Source organism: Capricornis sumatraensis, chromosome 12 (assembly GCF_032405125.1).
Source record: "Capricornis sumatraensis isolate serow.1 chromosome 12, serow.2, whole genome shotgun sequence".
Classification (NCBI taxonomy): Eukaryota; Metazoa; Chordata; class Mammalia; order Artiodactyla; family Bovidae; genus Capricornis; species Capricornis sumatraensis.
The window spans coordinates 45,345,353-45,364,946 of record NC_091080.1 but is presented as its reverse complement, the minus strand read 5'-3'; the positions used below and the strand labels follow the sequence as shown (position 1 = coordinate 45,364,946).

The 19,594-nt window shown below is 48.6% G+C and overlaps 1 protein-coding gene across 1 annotated transcript in view; it reads right to left on the bottom strand.

Annotated features, from left to right (window-relative positions):
• Nucleotides 1–5,244: 5,244 nt before the first annotated feature.
• LATS2 (large tumor suppressor kinase 2) overlaps nucleotides 5,245–19,594 on the bottom strand; it is a 34,243-nt gene continuing 19,893 nt past the window's right edge. Inside the window, exons 3-8 of the mRNA XM_068984393.1 lie at nucleotides 18,191–18,323; nucleotides 15,857–17,070; nucleotides 14,411–14,993; nucleotides 13,018–13,200; nucleotides 11,308–11,414; nucleotides 5,245–7,311 (exon numbers count right to left, since the gene is read on the bottom strand). Coding sequence (XP_068840494.1) covers nucleotides 6,814–7,311; nucleotides 11,308–11,414; nucleotides 13,018–13,200; nucleotides 14,411–14,993; nucleotides 15,857–17,070; nucleotides 18,191–18,323 — 2,718 coding nt within the window. The 3' untranslated portion in view covers nucleotides 5,245–6,813. The remainder of the gene's footprint in view (nucleotides 7,312–11,307; nucleotides 11,415–13,017; nucleotides 13,201–14,410; nucleotides 14,994–15,856; nucleotides 17,071–18,190; nucleotides 18,324–19,594) is intronic.

The following is a 19,594-nucleotide window of genomic DNA, read 5'->3' as shown; positions in this document are numbered from 1 at the left end:
AGTGATTGAGACCCTGCACTTCCACTGCAAGGGGAATTGGGTTCAATCCCTGATCGGGGAACTAAATATCCACAAGCCTTGTGGTGTGGCCCAAAAAAAGAAAAAAAAAAAAAAGTATATGTGTAAGTCTCTTTGCCATACAGCAGAAATTAGCACAAAACTGTCAATCAACAAGACTTCAACTATGAAACGTGAAAGAAAAACAATGCAATTTGTGGGTGGTTTAATAAGAATTCCTCCCTACTTTCCTCTCCCTAGAAAGGACATTCTATGAGTGCAGATCTTAAAGTGAGTGCAGATCTTACTTGCAAAAGCACATCACCAGCTCCCTCTGCTGTCTGTTGGTTGGACTTGCAACTCAGAGAATCTGTGGTACTTTCTGGACGAAAATACTGTACAGAATTCAGGATAAGTTAAGATTGGATTAGGCACGGGTGGATCTATTCTGTATGTATTACATATTCCAGAGTAAAGGAAAGCAAGTCACCAAACATATTTGCAGAAGGGATTCCTACATATATTTTCACTATAATAGTGTCTGATTTTGCTTCAGCTGTGACCATGTAACCTCTTGCTGTGAAGAAGTAAGACTTGCAACATTTACGTGTTTATTTAGTATAAATTACACAGTCCGAAGAGAAACATGCAAAGCAAATTGGCTTAAGACAATTCAGATGATCTCATTAAGTTTTTGTGGAAGATCAGAGCAGAGCAGCCAATGCCCACAGAGAGAGTTCTGAAGTCTCCGGGTGTGAACCCCACTGACCCAAACAGCTAAGCACCTCAACAGAAAATTCCCAAGCTGCTTGAGATGGCACCTGGGGCCACCTCTGCCTTGAACTGAAGCTTTCATCTCCAATTCATCAGCTCTTTAAGGTCAAAATTCTGGGGGCCCAGGGGCATGGGAACAGACAACTAATTAATTAGGAAAAAACCCTGCAGCTGTATTTAGGTTAATTTTATTTTCTTTTCCTGGCCTTAAAGTATTTTTCATTCCAAGTACTAAAGCCTTCTTGAAATCTCCAAGATGGAAAATGATTATAGAAATAGTGTGGTTCACTGGGGATAACATTTACATAGTTGTAGTAAGAAGGAAAGTTATGACCAACCTAGACAGCATATTAAAAAGCAGAGACATTGCTTTGCCAACAAAGGTCCATCTAATCAAGGCTATGGTTTTTCCAGTAGTCATGTATGGATGTGAGAGTTGGACCATAAAGAAAGCTGAGCGCCAAAGAATTGATGCTTTTGAACTGTGACACTGGAAAAGACTCTTGAGTCTCTTGGACTGCAAGGAGATCCAACCAGTCCATCCTAAAGATCAGTCCTGAGTGTTCACTGGAAGGACTGATGTTGAAGCTGAAGCTCCAGTACTTTGGCTACCTGATGCAAAGAACTGACTCATTGGAAAAGACCCTGATGCTAGCAAAGATTGAAGGTGGGAGGAGAAGGGGACGACAGAGGATGAGATGGTTGGATGGCATCACCAACTCAATGGACATGAGTTTGGGTAAACTCCAGGAGTTGGTGATGGACAGGGAGGCCTGGCGTGCTGCAGTCCATGGGATCACAAAGAGTGGGACACGACTGAGCAACTGAACTGAACTGAACTGAGTAACATGCTAACTATCAACTTTACCAAAAGTCTGACAATGTGTATCAGGAAGACGGGAGTGGGAAGGACAGGACTGGGAAGGGGGGAAGAGGGCTTAAAAGGAACTAAATTCTCATCTTCTGTAACAACAGGAAGTACATCATGCCAAGATGAAAAACTCAAAAAAGGTACTGCTTTACAAGAATACAATCTGGATACGAGGCCTCTGTCAGATCTGTGCACAGATAATATTCACCCAGTTTCGTAATGGTGACTTTTTATTATTATTTTGAAAAAGATATTTGCTTTGTGAAAGTTGCTCAGTCGTGTCTGACTCTTTGCAACCCCAAAGACTATACAGTCCAAGGAATTCTCTAGGCTAGAATACTGGGGTGGGTAGCCTTTCCCTTCTCCAGATCTTCCCGATCCAGGAATCAAATCAGGGTCTCCTGCAAGGCATGCGGATTCTTTACCAACTAAGGTTATCAGAGAAGCCCTTATTTGCTTTACATAGCAGTAAAAATTATATTATACATCATGTGTATCTGGGCTCAGTCACTAAGTCATTCCAACTCTTTTGTGACTCCTTGGACTGTATAGCCCATCAGGCTCCTCCGTCCATGTAATTTTCCAGGCAAGAATATTGTAGTGGGTTGCCATCTCCTACTCCATGTAATGGTGACTTTTAAAGAGTGCAAAGTTTTAATTTTTATGAAGCCAAATGTATTTTCCTTTACTTTTAGTGCTTTCAGTGTCCTATTCTATCCTATTCTTCCTCACGATGGTAAAGAAATTTTTCCGTTTTCATCTAGCTTTTTAGGTGAAGCATTTATATTAAACTTATGATCCCTGTTGAAGTATTTTTCTGTATATTGACTTAATCATTGGCTTGTGTTTTCCATTGACTTTTTTTATATCCTCCTCCCAAATCCAATCCCAAACTGTTCTCCAAGTACCCATCTCCTCTAAGGCAGGTAAATTACCTCTTTCCAGCAAAGGTCGTCTCCCACACCCTCTGACCGAGGATCTGAGCGAGCAGCCCCCCCCGCCCCCCCCGGGACACAGCTGTCCTTTGGGACCCCCAACAGCTCCCAGGAACCCCCTCTCTCCTCCCGTTTGTTGGATCCGTTTCTTGGAGCCTGTGTCTGCCTCCAGCTTTCTGGGAAAGTATATGGGAAGAAAATATTCTGAATTCTTGAATGTCTGAAATGTCTTTATTTTACCCTCATACTCAACTAGTGACTTGTCTGGATTGAAAACAATTGTGTGCTCAGTCGCTCAATCATGTCCAACGCTTTGTGACTCCATGGGCTCTAGCCCACCAGGTTCCTCTGACTGTGGGATTTTCCACTGGAGAGGGTTGCTATTTCCTTCTTTTCACACAATTTGAAGGCCTTGTTCCGTCATCCTCTAGTGTTGAGAATTGGTGTTACCTTCAAAGCCATTCTGATTTTTTTTGGGTTCTCATTCTTGATCCTTTGTATATGAACTGTTTTCTATAAGATATTTTATTTCTCTTTTCTCTTTGTTCCAAACATTATTAAATTTTCTAATGACGCACATTTATTTGTATGGGTCTATTTTTACCCATTAGTTCTGTGCACTTCAGTTCAATTCAGTTGCTCAGTCGTGTCCAACTCTTTGCGACCCCATAAATTTCAGCACGCCAGGCCTCCCTGTCCATCACCAACTCCTGGAGTTCACCCAAACTCATGTCCAGCTAGTCGGTGATGCCACCCAACCATCTCATCTTCTGTCGTCCCCTTCTGCTCCTGCCCCCAATCCCTCCCAGCATCAGTCTTTTCCAATGAGTCAACTCTTCGCATGAGGTGGCCAAAATATTGGAGTTTCAGCTTTAGCATCAGTCCTTCCAAAGAACACCCAGGACTGATCTCCTTTAGAATTGACTGGTTGGATCTCCTTGCACAGGTCCTTTCAATCTAAAAATATACCCATGGGACTTCCCAGAGATCCAGTGCTCCCAATGCGGGAGGCCTGGGTTCAATCCCTGGTCGGGGAACTAGATCCCACGTACCACAACTAAGAGCTCACATGCTATGACTAAAAAGATTCCACACACTGCAACTGAGACCCCAGCACAGCCAAAAAAAAAAAAGTCCATTAGTCATATAATGGAATTGCCAGAAAAAATAACACATAAGAAATGAGTAAGGCTGGGGATCACGAGATGGCAAGAGATAGACAGAGACTCTTTCCCAGGCGGTCCAGTTGTCAAGACTCTGGCTTCTACTGCAGTGGGGCACAGGGAGGTAGGCTTCTCTCAGTCCTGTATCTACAAGCTACTATGATCCTTTCAAAGACACTAGTCACCAGCTTAAGAAGGCCAGAAACTGGTGATTTTAGGAGGGTCCGTGTTTGGAGCAGCAAGCAAGAAAGGCAAAGGGTGAGATGCTGCTGACTGGAAGGCAGTGCTGGACTCTGGATGGTCAGAGGACCTGCTTCTTCACTGCCCAAGTGTGAATGACACAGGAGAAAAAGATGAAGCCCAACTGCTCACACTAGTCCCCTGATTCTGCCAGATGTCAGCACAAGGATTAATGCAGAGCCAGAGGACCCTTCTCAGACCCCAGCTGTCCAACATGGATCCTGGCTACATGTGGCAATGAGCTTGAGACACGGGGCTGGTGTGACTGAGGAAGTGAGCTGTGAATCTTCATTAGGTAAAACTGAAATTGAAACCCACTTCAACACATACTTTTCTTCTAAAACTCCTGGACATTGTATACAAAACAGAAGACCTTGAAAGGAAAGTTGGACCTCAGGACTACACAGCACTAAGTTCTCTTTGCCTCCATGTTCCAGATTTGGAGCTGAAGCCCGCAACCTGGAAATGTCAAAAAGCCCAACTCCCTGGCACTCCCGCCAAAGGAGAGGGGCAAATGGGCAATAACTGCTCCACTCCAGCCAATCAGACCAGAAAACTCTGCACCCCCCATGCCAAAGTCCCTGCTGGGGTGCTGGGATCTCCATGCCACTTGGCTGGTGATGCCTCCCCAACATGGGAGCCTAAGAGGAAAGCTGGGCCCACATAAGTGGAACCCTGTCTCCACAAGGACAGGGTCTGAGATGGCCTGGTGGAGTGGGGACTGCCCAGTGGTGACCACATGACTGCACCTTTCAAAAGAACAATTCAGAATCAAATGTTGACAGCTTCTGGAGCTCTTAATACCATTGACCATTCTGAAGCAAAGGTAGGGTGTTATCCTTGTACTGTCAGTGTGACTGTCTTGAGCAGGGCAATCAGCTCCCACTCAGGATCTATCTGACAGCCCACCAACCCCACTCAGCAATCTAACACCAAACACCCGTCACCACCTTCAGGAAGAAAAGAAAGCTGATCGCAGAACCGCACCCGGACTTGGACCCTGTGCTGTGACCTGAAACCCAATCTCCAAATCCCAGACCAAACCAAGACAAGAGCTCTTCTCCCTTGCAATGGCAGCCCCCGCTGTGTTTGAATCATGGGGAAAGCACATGAGACAAACAAGAACTTACAAATTTCAATAAAATTTGACACCTAGGGATTTGGATTCAAACTTTTAATAATAAATTGTGCCAGTAGAAGCTTTTCAAAGGCAATGATATATCAATAAATAATAGTTAAATTGAGTTCCTGAGAAAGAACCTACCACATGAAGGCTGTAAGAGTGTAAATAACAACACGGCGTTACTGCAAAACTAGAGAAACACTGACAGTCACGACACAGCACAGCAGACTCAGAACCTGCCACTCATACACATGTAAACCAGTACACAGGAATCTTCTTCTTCAGTTTAGACATCCACAGACATGTGAGTGTTGCTGCCTAGAGATACACTAAGTAACGGATACGGTATGCTAAAAACCTCAAGGAAAAATATGTGAATATAACAAAAAATATGATGCATCAGGTTTTTAAAAAGCAAAAAAGAAATTTAACTTTTTATTCAAATATAAATCACTTTAAATAGGAATCATACTAATTTGAAATAGGAATATTTTTTGTGTTTATCTATATAGTTATATATACATCTATACTCCTAAGAAAATATATATGGCTTAATCATCTTTTTTTCCCCCTCCAACATCACTTTGAATAGTCCTTGCTGTTTCACAAAGATTAGAAAAATGTGCTTTTAAAACTGAGTTTAGTTGGATCCTTCAAAGCACACTAAAAGCACTGCAGAGAGAACTCTGCACAGGTCTGCAGGGTGGGGCTCTGGCTCCCTGTGTCGGCTGGGCCACAGGACAGCATCCTGACTGGCAAGACAGACCGAGATCCATGGCTAACTTACTTTTTTTGGCAGAGCTAAGTGAATCCCTTTTGATGTACACAAGTTTAGTGTAGGACAAATGTCTTTGCCCCCTCAAAGAATCCAAGCACACCCACAACACATACAGTCACATCATCTCTCAGAAACACGTGCATTTCTGCAATGAGAGAGGAGAGGGGTGCAGTCACAGCGAGGAAGTCACTCACGACGCGGCATCAGCACTGTCCAGAACGACTCATCCAAAGACACTCAGTAAAAACGTATTCACAGAACCTGCTGTGAATGGCAAGACACGGTCACGTTATATTAATAATAGAAAAACCCTGTTCATGCTCTCTCCATACCTGATGTCTGAAGTCACACCCGCATGATCAACTGCTCACACTTCCTATGATGCTATAATATGCAAAAAGCAAACAGAACAAAACAACAAAAGCAGCTCTTAACATATATCACAATTTTGAAATGTGGGAAAAATATAAAACAAAAACCGTTGTGTGAATAAAATGGTATCAGTAACATCAGGACAGTGTTTTTTTTTTTTTTAACATTATTGCACAGAGATTTCTTATCACATGTTCTTCAATCTTTATGTCTTTGCCTAATGTGAGTAAGTGCTGTGGATAAAATACAAATGTAGAAAATAACAGCAGCATGATTTGTCAAAATTAATCCCTATAATTTAATAAGAAAAATGGCTATAAACAAAATAAGTGCTCTTTCTACTGTATTGATTTAAAAAATATTGTTTTAATGTTGTGAAGGTCCTCAAAGCTAATTCCAGGCTGCACTGACACCTCCTGCCATCCACCAGAACCTGGAGATGCAGACCTCAGAGGTGAGTCCTCTTTCAGAAGTTTTTCCGCTTTGGTTTTGGGTGCAGGCTAGACTTTGAGGGGCAACCGGCCAACTGACCTGACGGGCTGACCTCCCCGTCCACCAGTCTACACGTACACGGGCTGGCAGCCCCCAGCCTGCGCCCCCAGGGCCGGACCCACCGAAGCCGGCTGCTCAGCCTCGGTCACGGCTTCAGCCACTGCAGGCTTGGGGCACCGGAACGGGTGGCCATTGTCATCGAAGAACCTTCGGAAGGTGAACTCGTAAAAGGCATGCTCCGGGTGCCGGCTGCCCGCAGGGCCCAGCGCGTCCCAAGCTTTGGAGCTGTCCTCACTGCCATCCTGCCAGGGGCCCTCCTCATCCACTGGGTCAAAGTTGGATGTGTCCATGGGGTGGCTGATGGTAGGCACATAGGGGGCCGGCTGCCTCCGGATGTCGCTGGAGAAGTCGATGGCGCCCAGGAACGGGTGGGCCTTCAGATCATCGGCCCCGTTGCGGCCTAACCGGTGCTCAGCTGCACAGCACAGCTTGGCGATGAGGTCCCGGGCCTCAGGGCTCAGCTCCACCTGTGCAGGGATGTGCAGCGTGCTCTCCCAGTTAATCACCTGCAGGGACAACACACCCAGTGTTCCTTCCTCCTCACTCTTGAGGCCAAAGAGGGCCTTTATGGGACAGGGTGTTAAAGAACACTATTGTTTCTCAACATCACTAATCATTAGGGGAATGCAAATCAAAACCACAATGAGGTATCATCTCACACAAGTCAGAATGACCATCATCAAAAAGCCAACAAATAATAAAGGCTGAAGAGGGTGTATGGAGAAAAGGGAACTCCCTACATTGTTGGTGGAGATGTAAACTGGTGCACCACTCTGGAGAACAGTATGCTGATGCTGCTGCTAAGTTGCTTCAGTCGTGTCCAACTCTGTGTGACCCCACAGATGGCAGCCCACCAGGCTCCGCCATCCCTGGAATTCTCCAGGCAAGAACACTGGAGTGGGCTGCCATTTCCTTCTCCAGTCCATGAAAGTGAAAAGTGAAAGTGAAGTCGCTCAGTTGTGTCCAACTCTTGGCGACCCCATGGACTGCAGCCTACCAGGCTCCTCCATCCATGGGATTTTCTAGGCAAGAGTACTGGAGTGGGGTGCCATTGCCTTCTCCGGGAGAACAGTACAGAGGTTCCTTAAAAAACTAAAATTAGAGTCAGCATATGACCAAGCAATCTCACTCCTGGGCATAAATACAGACAAAACTCTAATTTAAAAAGATACATGCACCCCTGTGTTTATAGCAGCACTATTTAAAATAGCCAAGAATCAAACTAAATGTCCATCAACAGATGAACTGATAAAAAATGTAGTCTATATATACAATGGAATCCTACTCAGCAATAAAAAAGAACAAAATAATGCCATTTGCAGCAACACAGATGAACTTAAGAGACTGTCATACTAAGAGAACTAGGAAGACAAATACCATATATATAGCTTATAGTGGCATCTAAAACACAAAATGAACTTATTTACGAAACAGAAATAGACTCACACACATGAAAAACAAAGTTATGGTTAGCAAAGGGGAGAGGGAGGGAAGGAGGAACAAATTAGAGGACTATGAGATTAACAGATACACAATACCATACATAAAACAGATAACAATGGCTGACTGGATAGCATAGAGAATTATATTCAGTATCACACAATAACCTATAATGGAAAACAATCTGAAAATATAATCTGCATCACTTTGCTCTACACTTGAAACTAATACTGTAAATCAATTATACTTCAATAAAAATAACTTTAATTTAAAAAAGATTTTGATAGTTTCACAATAGGAGAACCAAACAGACGTAGGAGGATCTGAGGCAGCTACAAATGGCCAGTGTGGTTTCAGCAGGAGCCCACAGTCTGAGGCACAGGGTAAGGGAGCCACCCCAAGACAGCAGTGATCAACAACACAAACCAGCCATCCGGATGCTCTGCTAAGGGCTTATTTGCTCCTGGAGTCAGAACCAAGTAAGGTCAATGTAACTGGGAGTTGTGCGGAGGTGCAAGGGCTGGTGTGGGCTTCCCCAGTGGCCTATCAATAAAGAATCTGCCTGCAATGCAGGAGACACAGGTCTGATCCCTGGGTTGGGAAGATCCCCTAGAGGAGGACATGGCAACCCACTCCAGTATTCCTTCCTGGGAAATCCCATGAACAGAGGAGCCTGGTGGGCTACAGTCCGTGGGGTCGCAAAGGGTCGGACACAACAGTGCACATGCACAACACAGATATAAACTCAAAAGAAAAAAAACATAAAGCAAAAATCTTCATGAGGGACATCCCTGGTGGTCCAGTGGCTAAGACTGTACTCCCAATGGAGGGGGCCCAGGTTCAATCCCTGGTGAGGAAACTAAATCCCACATGCTGTAACTGAGACCCAATGCAGCAAATAAAATAAATAAAATATATATATTAAAAAAAATCTTCGTGACATTCAATTTGGCAATGACTTCCTGGATATGATACCTAAAAGCACATGCAATAAAAGAAAAAAACACATAAAAGTCTTCATCAAAATTTAAAACTTTTGTACATCAAAGGACCCTATCAACAGAGTGAAAAGACAAACTTATGGAAAGGGAGAATTTATTTGTAAAGTATACATCTGATAAGGAATTAATAAGCAGAGTACATAAAAAACTACAACTCAACAACAAAAACCCAAACAACCTAATTAAAAAAGGGCAAAGGATTTGAATAGACATTTCTCCAAAGAAGGTATCTACATATGCCCACATATGAAAAGAAATTCAACATCATTTGAACATCAGGGAAATGCAAATCAAAATCACAATGCAACTGATACCACCTCACACCCACTAGGATAGCTACTATTAAAACTAATCGTAATAAATGTTGGCTAGGATATGGAGAAATAGGAGCTTCAGTATTCTGCTGGTGGGAATGTAAAATGGTGCAGTCATATGGAAACAGTATGGAGGTTCCTCAAGAAGTTTCAACACACAATGATCCTATGACCCAGCAATTCCACTCCTGGGTATATATCCAAAGGAACTGAATGGAGGGAGCAAACAGATATTTACATACATACTTATGTGCAGAGCAGCGCTACTCACAAGAGCCCAAAAGGTGGAAACAACCAAAACGTTAACTGCCAGATGATGGATAAAGAAAATGGAATGTTATTTGCATACAGTGGAGTATTTATTATTCAATATTACATACAATATAGCAGTATTTAGCTTTAGAAAGGAAGGACATTCTGACACAGGTTCCAACAGGGATGAACCTTGAGGACGTTATGCTGATGAAGTCAGTCAGTCACAAAAGGAAAAATACTATATGATTCCACTTATGTGAAGTCCCTGCTGCTGCTGCTAAGTCACTTCAGTCATGTCTGACTCTGTGTGACCCCACAGACGGCAGACCACCAGGCTCCCCCGTCCCTGGGATTCTCCAGGCAAGAACACTGGAGTGGGGTGCCATTTCCTTCTCCAATGTATGAAAGTGAAAAGTGAAAGTGAAGTCACTCAGTCTTGTCCGACTCTTAGCAACCCCATGGACTGCAGCCCACCAGGCTCCTCCATCCATGGGATTTTCCAGGCAAGAGTACTGGAGTGGGGTGCCATTGCCTTCTCCATATGAAGTCCCTAATAATAGGCATTTCATAGAGACAGAAAGTAGAAGAGTGGTTACAGGAGCAAAGGGGAGGGAAAGATGGAATTATCATTTAGTGGGTGAAGTTCTGCTTGGGATGGTGAAAATGGCTGGAAATAAGCAGTAGTGAATGTACTTAATGCCACTGATTGTACTATAAAGTGTAGTTAAAATGGTAAAATTCATCACAATTTTAATGGGTGATTATCATGCTGGCAAATTACTAACTAGAAAAAAATTAGTAACTATTTCATCAATTCAATTAGGATATAGATAATACCAAGTTCCAATTTCATTTTTACTGGAAAGAAACAGGGCCTTAACTGAGGATTTTTTCAAAAGGCCATCATAGTAACTATTACTAACATTTCCTGGTGTACCACGGACTCAGGTGTGTGAATACGTCCTAGAATAGTCAGTGTTACAAGAGCACTGTTCTGAGACGTTTCAAAGGTTTCATCAGATTCTCTACTCAATCTTTCTTAAGAAATGAAATTAATCGCTTCCGAGAGTAAAAGGCCACCACTCTAAAATTGACTATTGAGTATTATTACTTGACAGGATTAGTTGAAACACTGCAAATGTGCGTTTAAGTGGCTGGGCCCGCAGCTCTTTTATTATGCCGAGAGTACAGACATAACGTCCAGACCAACCAACTCGTCTCCTCAAGGCCATGCGGTTCAGACCGGGCTCTGCCCGCCAGCCCAGACGTGCAGCCACGGTGCCTCCCTCGCGTTCAGGTTCACAGGTAACATCACAGCTCAGCTCTGACCTTGGGCCTTGACTCACTCAAATTAAAAAACCTAACAGGAAGTAACAAAAATACCTGAAAACTCCTCACTTCATACAGCTGACATTCCTGCACTACCCAGAACAAAAGGCCTAGTGTCAGCCAGAGACCCCAGGGCTCCTCAGAGGCCCGCGCGCCCCATTACCTTCAACTGGGTCTCCGTGGGCGTCGGCGCCAGGAACGGCGGCTGCCCCACCAGCATCTCGAAGAGAATCACGCCGACACTCCACCAGTCGCAGAGCTGGGTGTAACCTGAAAGACAGCGGGGCTCAGGCCACACCCGCGCCGCGGCCTCAGACGCGCTGAGAGCGTGGCTCTGTCCACCGAGAAAGCGCCCCACAGCACAGGCGGGAAAGAGCTGCCGCTCGTCACGCCCCGCCTCCCGCCTCCGCGGCGCACGCGTGACGTCACTGCTTCCTGCACAGGGGCCCGGAACAGACCGCTGGAAAAATGCTGCCGAAGGTCACAGTCTCCACGTGGCAGGAGTGTGGGCACGAGTGTTTTCTGATTTTACAGCATTTATGATAAACACAGGATCCTCTTATAATAACATATCTTTTAAATTTAAAAAGTTACTGTTATTGTTAATAACAATACTAAACCAGGAATTTAAGTTCGTAAAGGACACAGACACAAATTAACATCGTAGAAACTAGGGACTTCCCCAGCGGTCTGGTGGTTAGGGCTGTGCGCCTGGCACAGGCCGAACCCCTAGTCAAGAGAGCTAAGATTACAGACTGCGATGCGGCCAAAAAAAAAAATGTAGAAACTAAAAAGCACAAACGCTGTGACCGGAGGTCAGGTGAGGCCAGTGCCGAGGCTCCCTGGGAAGCTTTTGGGACAAGAGGGAAGGAAACTGTGGCAAAGGTAATGGCTGCCTCTGCCCTGCCCCTTGTGGGCACGGAGGGAGCCAGGCTCCTCACCCCTTGCAGGACAGCCTTGTAGGGGTTTCAGAGAAGGCTGATCTTTCATTCTCTCCCACATCCCAGTCCGAGCCCTGCTCTGGTCTCACTGTCACCGAATTCTTGCTAAGTGTGACCTGCGGCCCCTATCTGCCAGGCCTTGGAGGCTCTGCTGGGCTGCTGCCCATGAGAGGGTTGAAGGAGACCAGTGAACCTCCTTGCAGACCAGCACCCACCCCCACTTTGAAAGGACAGAGAAGGCGGCCTGTACTGGGCAGTGAGGTCAACACGCCCAACAACCTCTGGACATACACTGCCCTTATACTTGAGTCCCTGAGACACTGGCAACCTGCCGTGAGGCACACAGCTCACAGAAAACATGGTGAGGACAGAGCCTGCTGGCTCCAACAGTGGAAACCGCAGGTGAGGACAGTCTGGCTCTATTCGGGTTTCTTACAGGGAATCAGATCCACGCACACTGCCCCTCCGCTGGGGACCCCCAAAACTGACCATCAGAGGTGCCTCTTATGCTGGTCAAGCACCTGCTGGAGGGGCTGGAGCACCCCACCCCTGAGGCTTACCTCGAAGGGACCTCTGGACCAGTGGGAAGAACTAGAGACACAGGGAAGGTCTGCATTCTCACACCCACTGACCAGGGAAGACGGTGGGCCCCAGTGAGGACCTTGAACCCAGTCCCAACCCTCAAACAATTCCTCTGGGCTCTAGGGAGCAAGCCCACCATGCAGCCAGCTTATCACTTACGGCCTAAGGAGGAGCAAGTGGAGACGCCGGGCCAGCTCCCGAGCAGAGGAGGATACACTGGAGGTTTGTCTGCTGACAGAACCCCACTCTCAGGCTCCCGTGGGGAGACATATAGGGATACTGAGACCCTGACAATGGGAGCTGGGACCCTCGAAGATCACCCAGCTTGGGTGCAGAGCCAAAGCACATACCTTTCCGGAGGAGCACTTCCGGGGCGATGTAGTTTGGGGTCCCAACCAGGGAGTGAGCCAGACACCGCTGGTGCTGCCTCCGCGCCCTCTGCTCCAGGGTCTTGAGCCGGTCTCCACACCGGCAATTAGACACGTCATCCCAGAGGTCGCTGGGCTCCATGCTATCCTGCCGGGAGTGACTCCCTGTCACCCAAGAAGCAGGGTGGGGAGAGAAGAGAACAGAAAACAAAATCAATTTTCAATCTTCAACAATGCAATAAACCTACAGCTTCAAAAGGAAAAGTAACCTGACCCAGTTCCTGACACAGTGAGAGAAAGAGTCCCCTGGCAGCTCAGAGAATGGCTGTGGTCCCGGGCCTCAGACCCAAGCATGAGGTACACACATGCCTCAGGACAGGAGCCATGGCAGGGGCTGTGCCCTGTGCTGGGGGCTGTGAGCTCGTGCATAGGGCTGGGTGACAGTGTGGGGCTGGCAAGACAGGCTCATGGACAGTGAGGTGGCATTGCCAGCACCTTTCAGGCCCATCTCAAAGCCTAACACCACCTGTTTGTCAGACATGTTTTGAAATAGGCATGGAAAAGATTGAGGATTTCAAATATATGGACACAGATGATTTCAATGCCAAATTTAAAAAAAGGAATGAATCAAATGATATAGGACTAGTTTTGAGTTAAAAAAACTGTCTGAGCTATAGTAATAAAATAACTAGTTCAAGAATTCAAGCCAGGGCTTCCCTGGTGGTCCAGTGGCTAAGAATCCACCTGCCAATGCAGGGGACACAAGCTTGAACCCTAGCCGGGAAGATCCCACATGCTTCAGAGCAACTGAGCCTGCGCTCTAGAGACCATGCTCTACGGGAGAGGCCACCACAAGGAGAAGCCCGTGCACTGCAAGGAAGGGTCGCCCCCATTCCTGGCAATTAGAGAAAAACACTCACAGCAATGAAGACCCACAACAGTCAAAAATAAATAAATAAATAAAAGAAAAAAAAAAGAATTCAAGCCACAAATAAGATGACGACCAGCTACTTCTCACTTTTCTGAGTAGTGAAACTACAGTAGGTGCAGTTAAGCTGGACCCACAGCCAGGTTTGCATCTGTAGGGAGACTCGGGGGGCTGTAAGAGAGGGCTCCCCTGGAGGCCAGGAGGTTCGATTTAACAGGGCACAGTGACAGTTCCTCAGCCAGGCCCCAAGATACCCTATGGCCTCTGTCCTTGAAACATTTTAGTAAAACTTGAAGCCACTAACTTAACCACTAACTTAAAAACAAATACCTCACACATCATAGTACTTCTTCATGGAGAAAAGGGTATCACACCAAATTATGAAATCACATGGGGACAGGTGCACCCAACCAGGATGGGGTGAGGAGAGGAGGATGGAGCCAGTACCTTTCTGGTAGTATTTGGAGTTGTGGGTCCACCTGAACCCCGTGCAGAGGCCGAAGTCTGTCAGCTTGATATGGCCGTCAAGGTCTATGAGAATGTTGTCGGGCTTGATGTCCCGGTGGATGAAGCCCATCCTGTGAACACTCTCGACGGCCAGCGTCAGCTCAGCAATGTAGAAGCGCGCCAGGTGCTCCGGGAACACCTCCATGCGGATGAGCAGACTCATCATGTCCCCGCCCGGGATGTAGTCCATCACAAAGTACAGGCTGTCCTTGTCCTGGAAAGAGTAGTAGAGCTTGACCACCCATTCATTGTCCGCCTCCGCCAGGATGTCCCGCTCTGCCTTGACGTGAGCCACCTGGTTGCGGTTCAGGACGTCCTTCTTTCTCAGGGTCTTCATGGCATACAGTGCGTGCGTGTCCACCTTGCAGGCCAGGCACACTTCCCCAAAGGCGCCAACGCCCAGGGTCTTCACCTTCACAAACATGGACTTGTCCATCTTGGCCCGCTTGAGCCTATTGTAATTGGACTCCTTCTGGTAAAGAATCTTTCTCATCTGCTCCTGCTCGGCCTCACAGAGCCCGGCCTGTGCAGGAGGAAACAGGACAGGGTCACACTGGACGGGCTCCATGGGGGCAGGAGGGACAGGACAGGGTCACTCTGGATGGGTCCCATGGGGACGGGAAGCCCCAGAGTGGAGGGCACACCATGATCTATGGAAAGGAGGGTGCAGAAGAACCGGGCCAATGCTACAAGTGAGAAAATGACTGTTGGTTCTCTACATCCACAGTCACAGATTTAGAATCAAAAGGGGAGGTGTAAAAATAAGGAGTTATTTCTCCAGGTTGACTTTTAGGCTCTAAAAACTAAAGACAACTTGTATTACTAAAAATTTGTGCAAAAGGGGACCGTAAAATTCCTGGAACTCTAAGAGCAATGTAATAATTTAATGACAGTTCAGAGGAAAACGGGAAAACAGAAAAGTCAATGAAAATGGAACATCATTTTCACTGGAATCCGATCTTATTTTTAAAACTTTTTAGAATCTGAAATCACCATAGTATTTCTATAATTTCACTCATAATTAACGTTCCCTAACAGCTTAGTGTCAACTAGCATCTACTTCAAACATTATTTAACAACTATAGACTTCATTAAGAATGAACTGAATCACTAATAGCCATACTTCTCTTTAAAATTCCCACAATGTCAATGTGTAAAAAACCTCAAGTTTTCTTTCTCCTCTTTCAAAGTGTTTCTTTACCAGTTGGAGAGCCTTGATGGATTTGCTCCCCGGAAAGGACACGCCGTAACAAGCGACGCGTTCGTTCACCGGGGGAACATCCGCACAGTCCTCCCCACCCCGAGCCGGGACAGGGGACACGATGCGGGGGGGGGGGGGGGGCTTCTCCCACTGGGACCCCGACACCAGGCGTGCCCTGCGCCCACCTTCGCCATCTCCTGCTCCAGCTGCAGCCGGCGCGCCACCTTCTGCTGGTGGGTCTTGAGCACGTTCTCCACGTGCTGCTCCATGAAGAACTTGAAGGCCGAAGGCGAGTAGCTCTTGATGCGCGACTCGCGCCTGTCCTCATCGCGGCTGCCCCTACGCACGGGCACCGGGGATGTCTGGATCTGCTTCCGGTCCCTGCCCACCCTGTCGGCTTTGGTGGCCCCGGGGCTCGCGGGGCTGCCGTCCGGGGGCTCAGAGGCGCGGCCGCCCCGGAGGCCCTGCTGCAGCCCAGCGCACAGCCCGTCCACGTCGAGCGGCTCGGCGCGGGCCTGCGGCCGCAGCAAGTGCCGCGGATAAGGCGGGGGCCGGCCCCGCGCCTCGGCGCCCCCTGCGAGCTCCTCCGCGGGTTCCGCGCCGTCGGGCGGGTGCGCCGGTGCCCAAGCGGGGTGCGAGGGCCCCACGGCCGTCTGGGGTTCAGGCCGCAGCACGCGCACGCTCCGCACCGGATGCAGGATGCGCGCGGCCGTGACCGCCGTCACGGCGTTAGGCGGGGCCGCGGCGCCGCTGAACGAACCGGTGCGGCTGGGGCCCGGCTTGGGGAGCGAGTCCCGCCGGGCCAGGCTGGCGCTCGGCCAAGGCGGCGCGCCCGGCTCGAAACGCTCGGCGCCCAGGCCGGTGCGCACGGGGGCGGCCAGGCCGGGCGGGGCGCTGTCGCCGGCGAACGCGGCGCCCCGGGGGGCCCCCGGGTGTCCCTGGTGTAGCGGCTTGGGGTGCGGGGCCGGAGCGTAGGCGGCGCCGGGGGCTGGGAACGGGAGGCCGGGGGTTGGCACCGGCGCGGCCGCGCCCTTGGCGGCCAGCCCCGCGTACGCGCCGGCCTCCGGGGTCGCCTTGCTTTGGAAGGAGGAGCTGCGCTTGACGCCATAGCCCAGGGGCTCCGCGGGCACCAGCAGCGGGGCTCTGTAGTGCGCGCCCCCGGGACCCGCGAGGCTCATGCGAGCTGCCTCCCCGGCGGCCGTGTAGCCCTTGGACGGGTGCGGACGACAAGGAGGCCCGACGCCGGCGAAGAGGAAGTCCGGGTACGGGCGGGGCGCTTCCTCCAGGGCGGCGGGGCCCTCAAAAGCCGGCCCGGCCACCTGCGTGAAGGGCGGGAAAGGCTCGCCCGGTGCTTCGAAGCTCGGCCTTCGTGGCCCGGGGGCCGGCGCCAGGCCCTTCCCTGAGGGCAGAGACGGAGGCGGCGTTAGAGGGCCGCGAGCAGAAGGCCCCGCGTCGCCGGTCGGATACCCTCCTCCCAGCGCCGCAGGAGCCCCGGCAGAGCCCCCCAGGGGAACATGAAGCACCAGCGCCGGGGCTGCCCCCAGGGCCGGGGCGGGGGATGAGCTGTCACCCAGACCCCGAGATCCCAAGGGTCTGGACGTGGCCGCAGCAAGGCGATGCTTAAGGGCGTTCCTCAATCAAGAGAAGCGAAATGTGACGGGCAAATGTCCGTGTTCTCACCGTTTTCACTCTGCGTTTCTCAGTCAGTGCCTGAGACAGGTGGTTAAATTCACCCACAGTGAAAATATGTTTTTCTATTGTTCTTTTAATTCTGTCAATTTCTAGTTTATATATTTTGAAGATAAGTAGTAGATAAATACATTTTTGAAATGTTATGCCTTCAAAAAAAAAAAGAAAAGGGAAACCTGTGTTCTCATCTCAAGGAAGGTACAATGCATTTAATACAAAGCCCTTGCAAGTTCCTCACTCAGCAGATGAACTGGGTTTATCCAAGGTCTCCAGGGAAAACTCCTTCTGGTCAATATCCTGAATCCCTTATTGCCCCCCAGGGGCCTCAGGTCCCCAAAATGGCTCCATCTGCTCTACCCAGGAAGAGAAACACCCACTGACTAGCAGGCAGGGGCGCTGAGGCGACTGACCCTCCCTCCCCGGGAGTATGGTGGGAGTGGCTTTCCCACACCTCTGCCTCAGGCACTGTACTCTGGAGCCACCTGCCACCGTGCAGCCTGGTCTCCGAGCTCACAAAGTGGGAAACAAGTGTGTTTTAGATTCAATGAAATAAGCCTCCCCTTAAGACTCCCCCACAAGTCCAGAAGAAAGAATCTGCTGAGTGGCCTAATTTTCATTTTGAATTTTCCCTTTCATGAACAGAACTCCACAAACCCCCAGGAAGTAAGGACCCAGCTAAGTGTCAATCTGCCCCCATTCTGGGGTATATAGGATGTTGGGCAGGGCAGGTTCAGTCCCCGTATCCGGACTCCTGTGAGGGAGGTGGTCTGCGCGATGGCCATGAGGCCCTCTCCTCGCAGCCGCCTCTCCATAGCCCCCAGTGCGCTCACCTGGGGAGGTCTGCTTGACGACCCGCACGATCTGCTCCTTGCCTGGCTCCAGGTAGCCCATCTTACTGATGAACTCCAGGGCGGCCTCGATGCTGCGGCTGCCGGTCTGCTTGAGGGCCCTGCCCGCCATCTCCTGGAGAGGGGAGCACAGAGACATTAGCTGGGGGCCTGGGCGTGGGTCACCTGAAGCTTCCAGGGACAGCCTTTCTGTACCACACCCGCCTCCGAGTCAGTGGAGCAAGAACTGCTGGGGACTTATCTTGGGGCTGATGAACCTCACACACATTCAGTGCAGTCACTCAGTAGTGTCTGACTCTTTGTGAGCCCATGGACTGCAGCATGCCAGGCTTCCCTGTCCTTCACCAACTCCCGAAACTTGCTCAAACTCATGCCCATCGAGTCAGTGATGCCATCCAACCATCTCATCCTCTGTCGTTTCCTTCTCCTTCTGCCTTCAATCTTTCCCAGCATCAGGGTCTTTTCCAGTGAGTCAGTTCTTTGAATCAGGTGGCCAAAGTATTGGAGTTTCAGCTTCAGGATCAGTTCTTCCAATGAATATTCAGGACTGATTTCCTTTAGGATGGACTGGTTGGATCCCCTTGCAGTCCAAAGGACTCTCAAAGAGCCTTCTCCAACACCACAATTCAAAAGCATCAATTCTTCGATGCTCAGCTTTCTTTCTAAGTCCAACTCTCACATCCATATATGACTACTGGAAAAACCATAGCTTTGACTAGAGAGACCTTTGTTGGCAAAGTAATGTCTCTGCTTTTTAATATGCTGTCTAGGTTGGTCACAGCTTTTCTTCCAACCAGCAAGCATCTTTTAATTTCATACCTGCAGTCACCATCTGCAGTGATTTTGGAGCCCCTCAAAAATCGAGTCTGTCAGTGTTTCCATTGTTTCCCCATGTATTTGCCATGAAGTGATGGGACCAGATGCCATGATCTTAGTTTTCTGAATGTTGAGTTTTAAGCCATCTTTCTCACTCTCCTCTTTCACTTTCATCAAGAGGCTCTTTAGTTCTTTGCTTTCTGCCATAAGGGTGGTGTCATCTGCATATCTGAGGTTATTGATATTTCTGCTGGCAATCGAGTCCAGCTTGTGCTTCATCTAGTCTGGCATTTCGCATGATGTACTACTCTGCATGTAAGTTAAGTAAGCAGGGTGACAATATACAGCCTTGATGTACTCCTTTCCCAGTTTGGAACCAGTCTGTTGTTCATGTCCAGTTCTAACTGTTGCTTCTTGACCTGCAAACAGATTTCTCAGAAGGCAGGTCAAGTGGTCTAGTATTCCAACTCTTAAAGAATTTTCCACAGTTTGTTGTGATCCACACAGTCAAAGGCTTTGGCATAGCCAAATGTTTTTCTGGAACTCTTGCTTTTTCGATGATCCAACGGA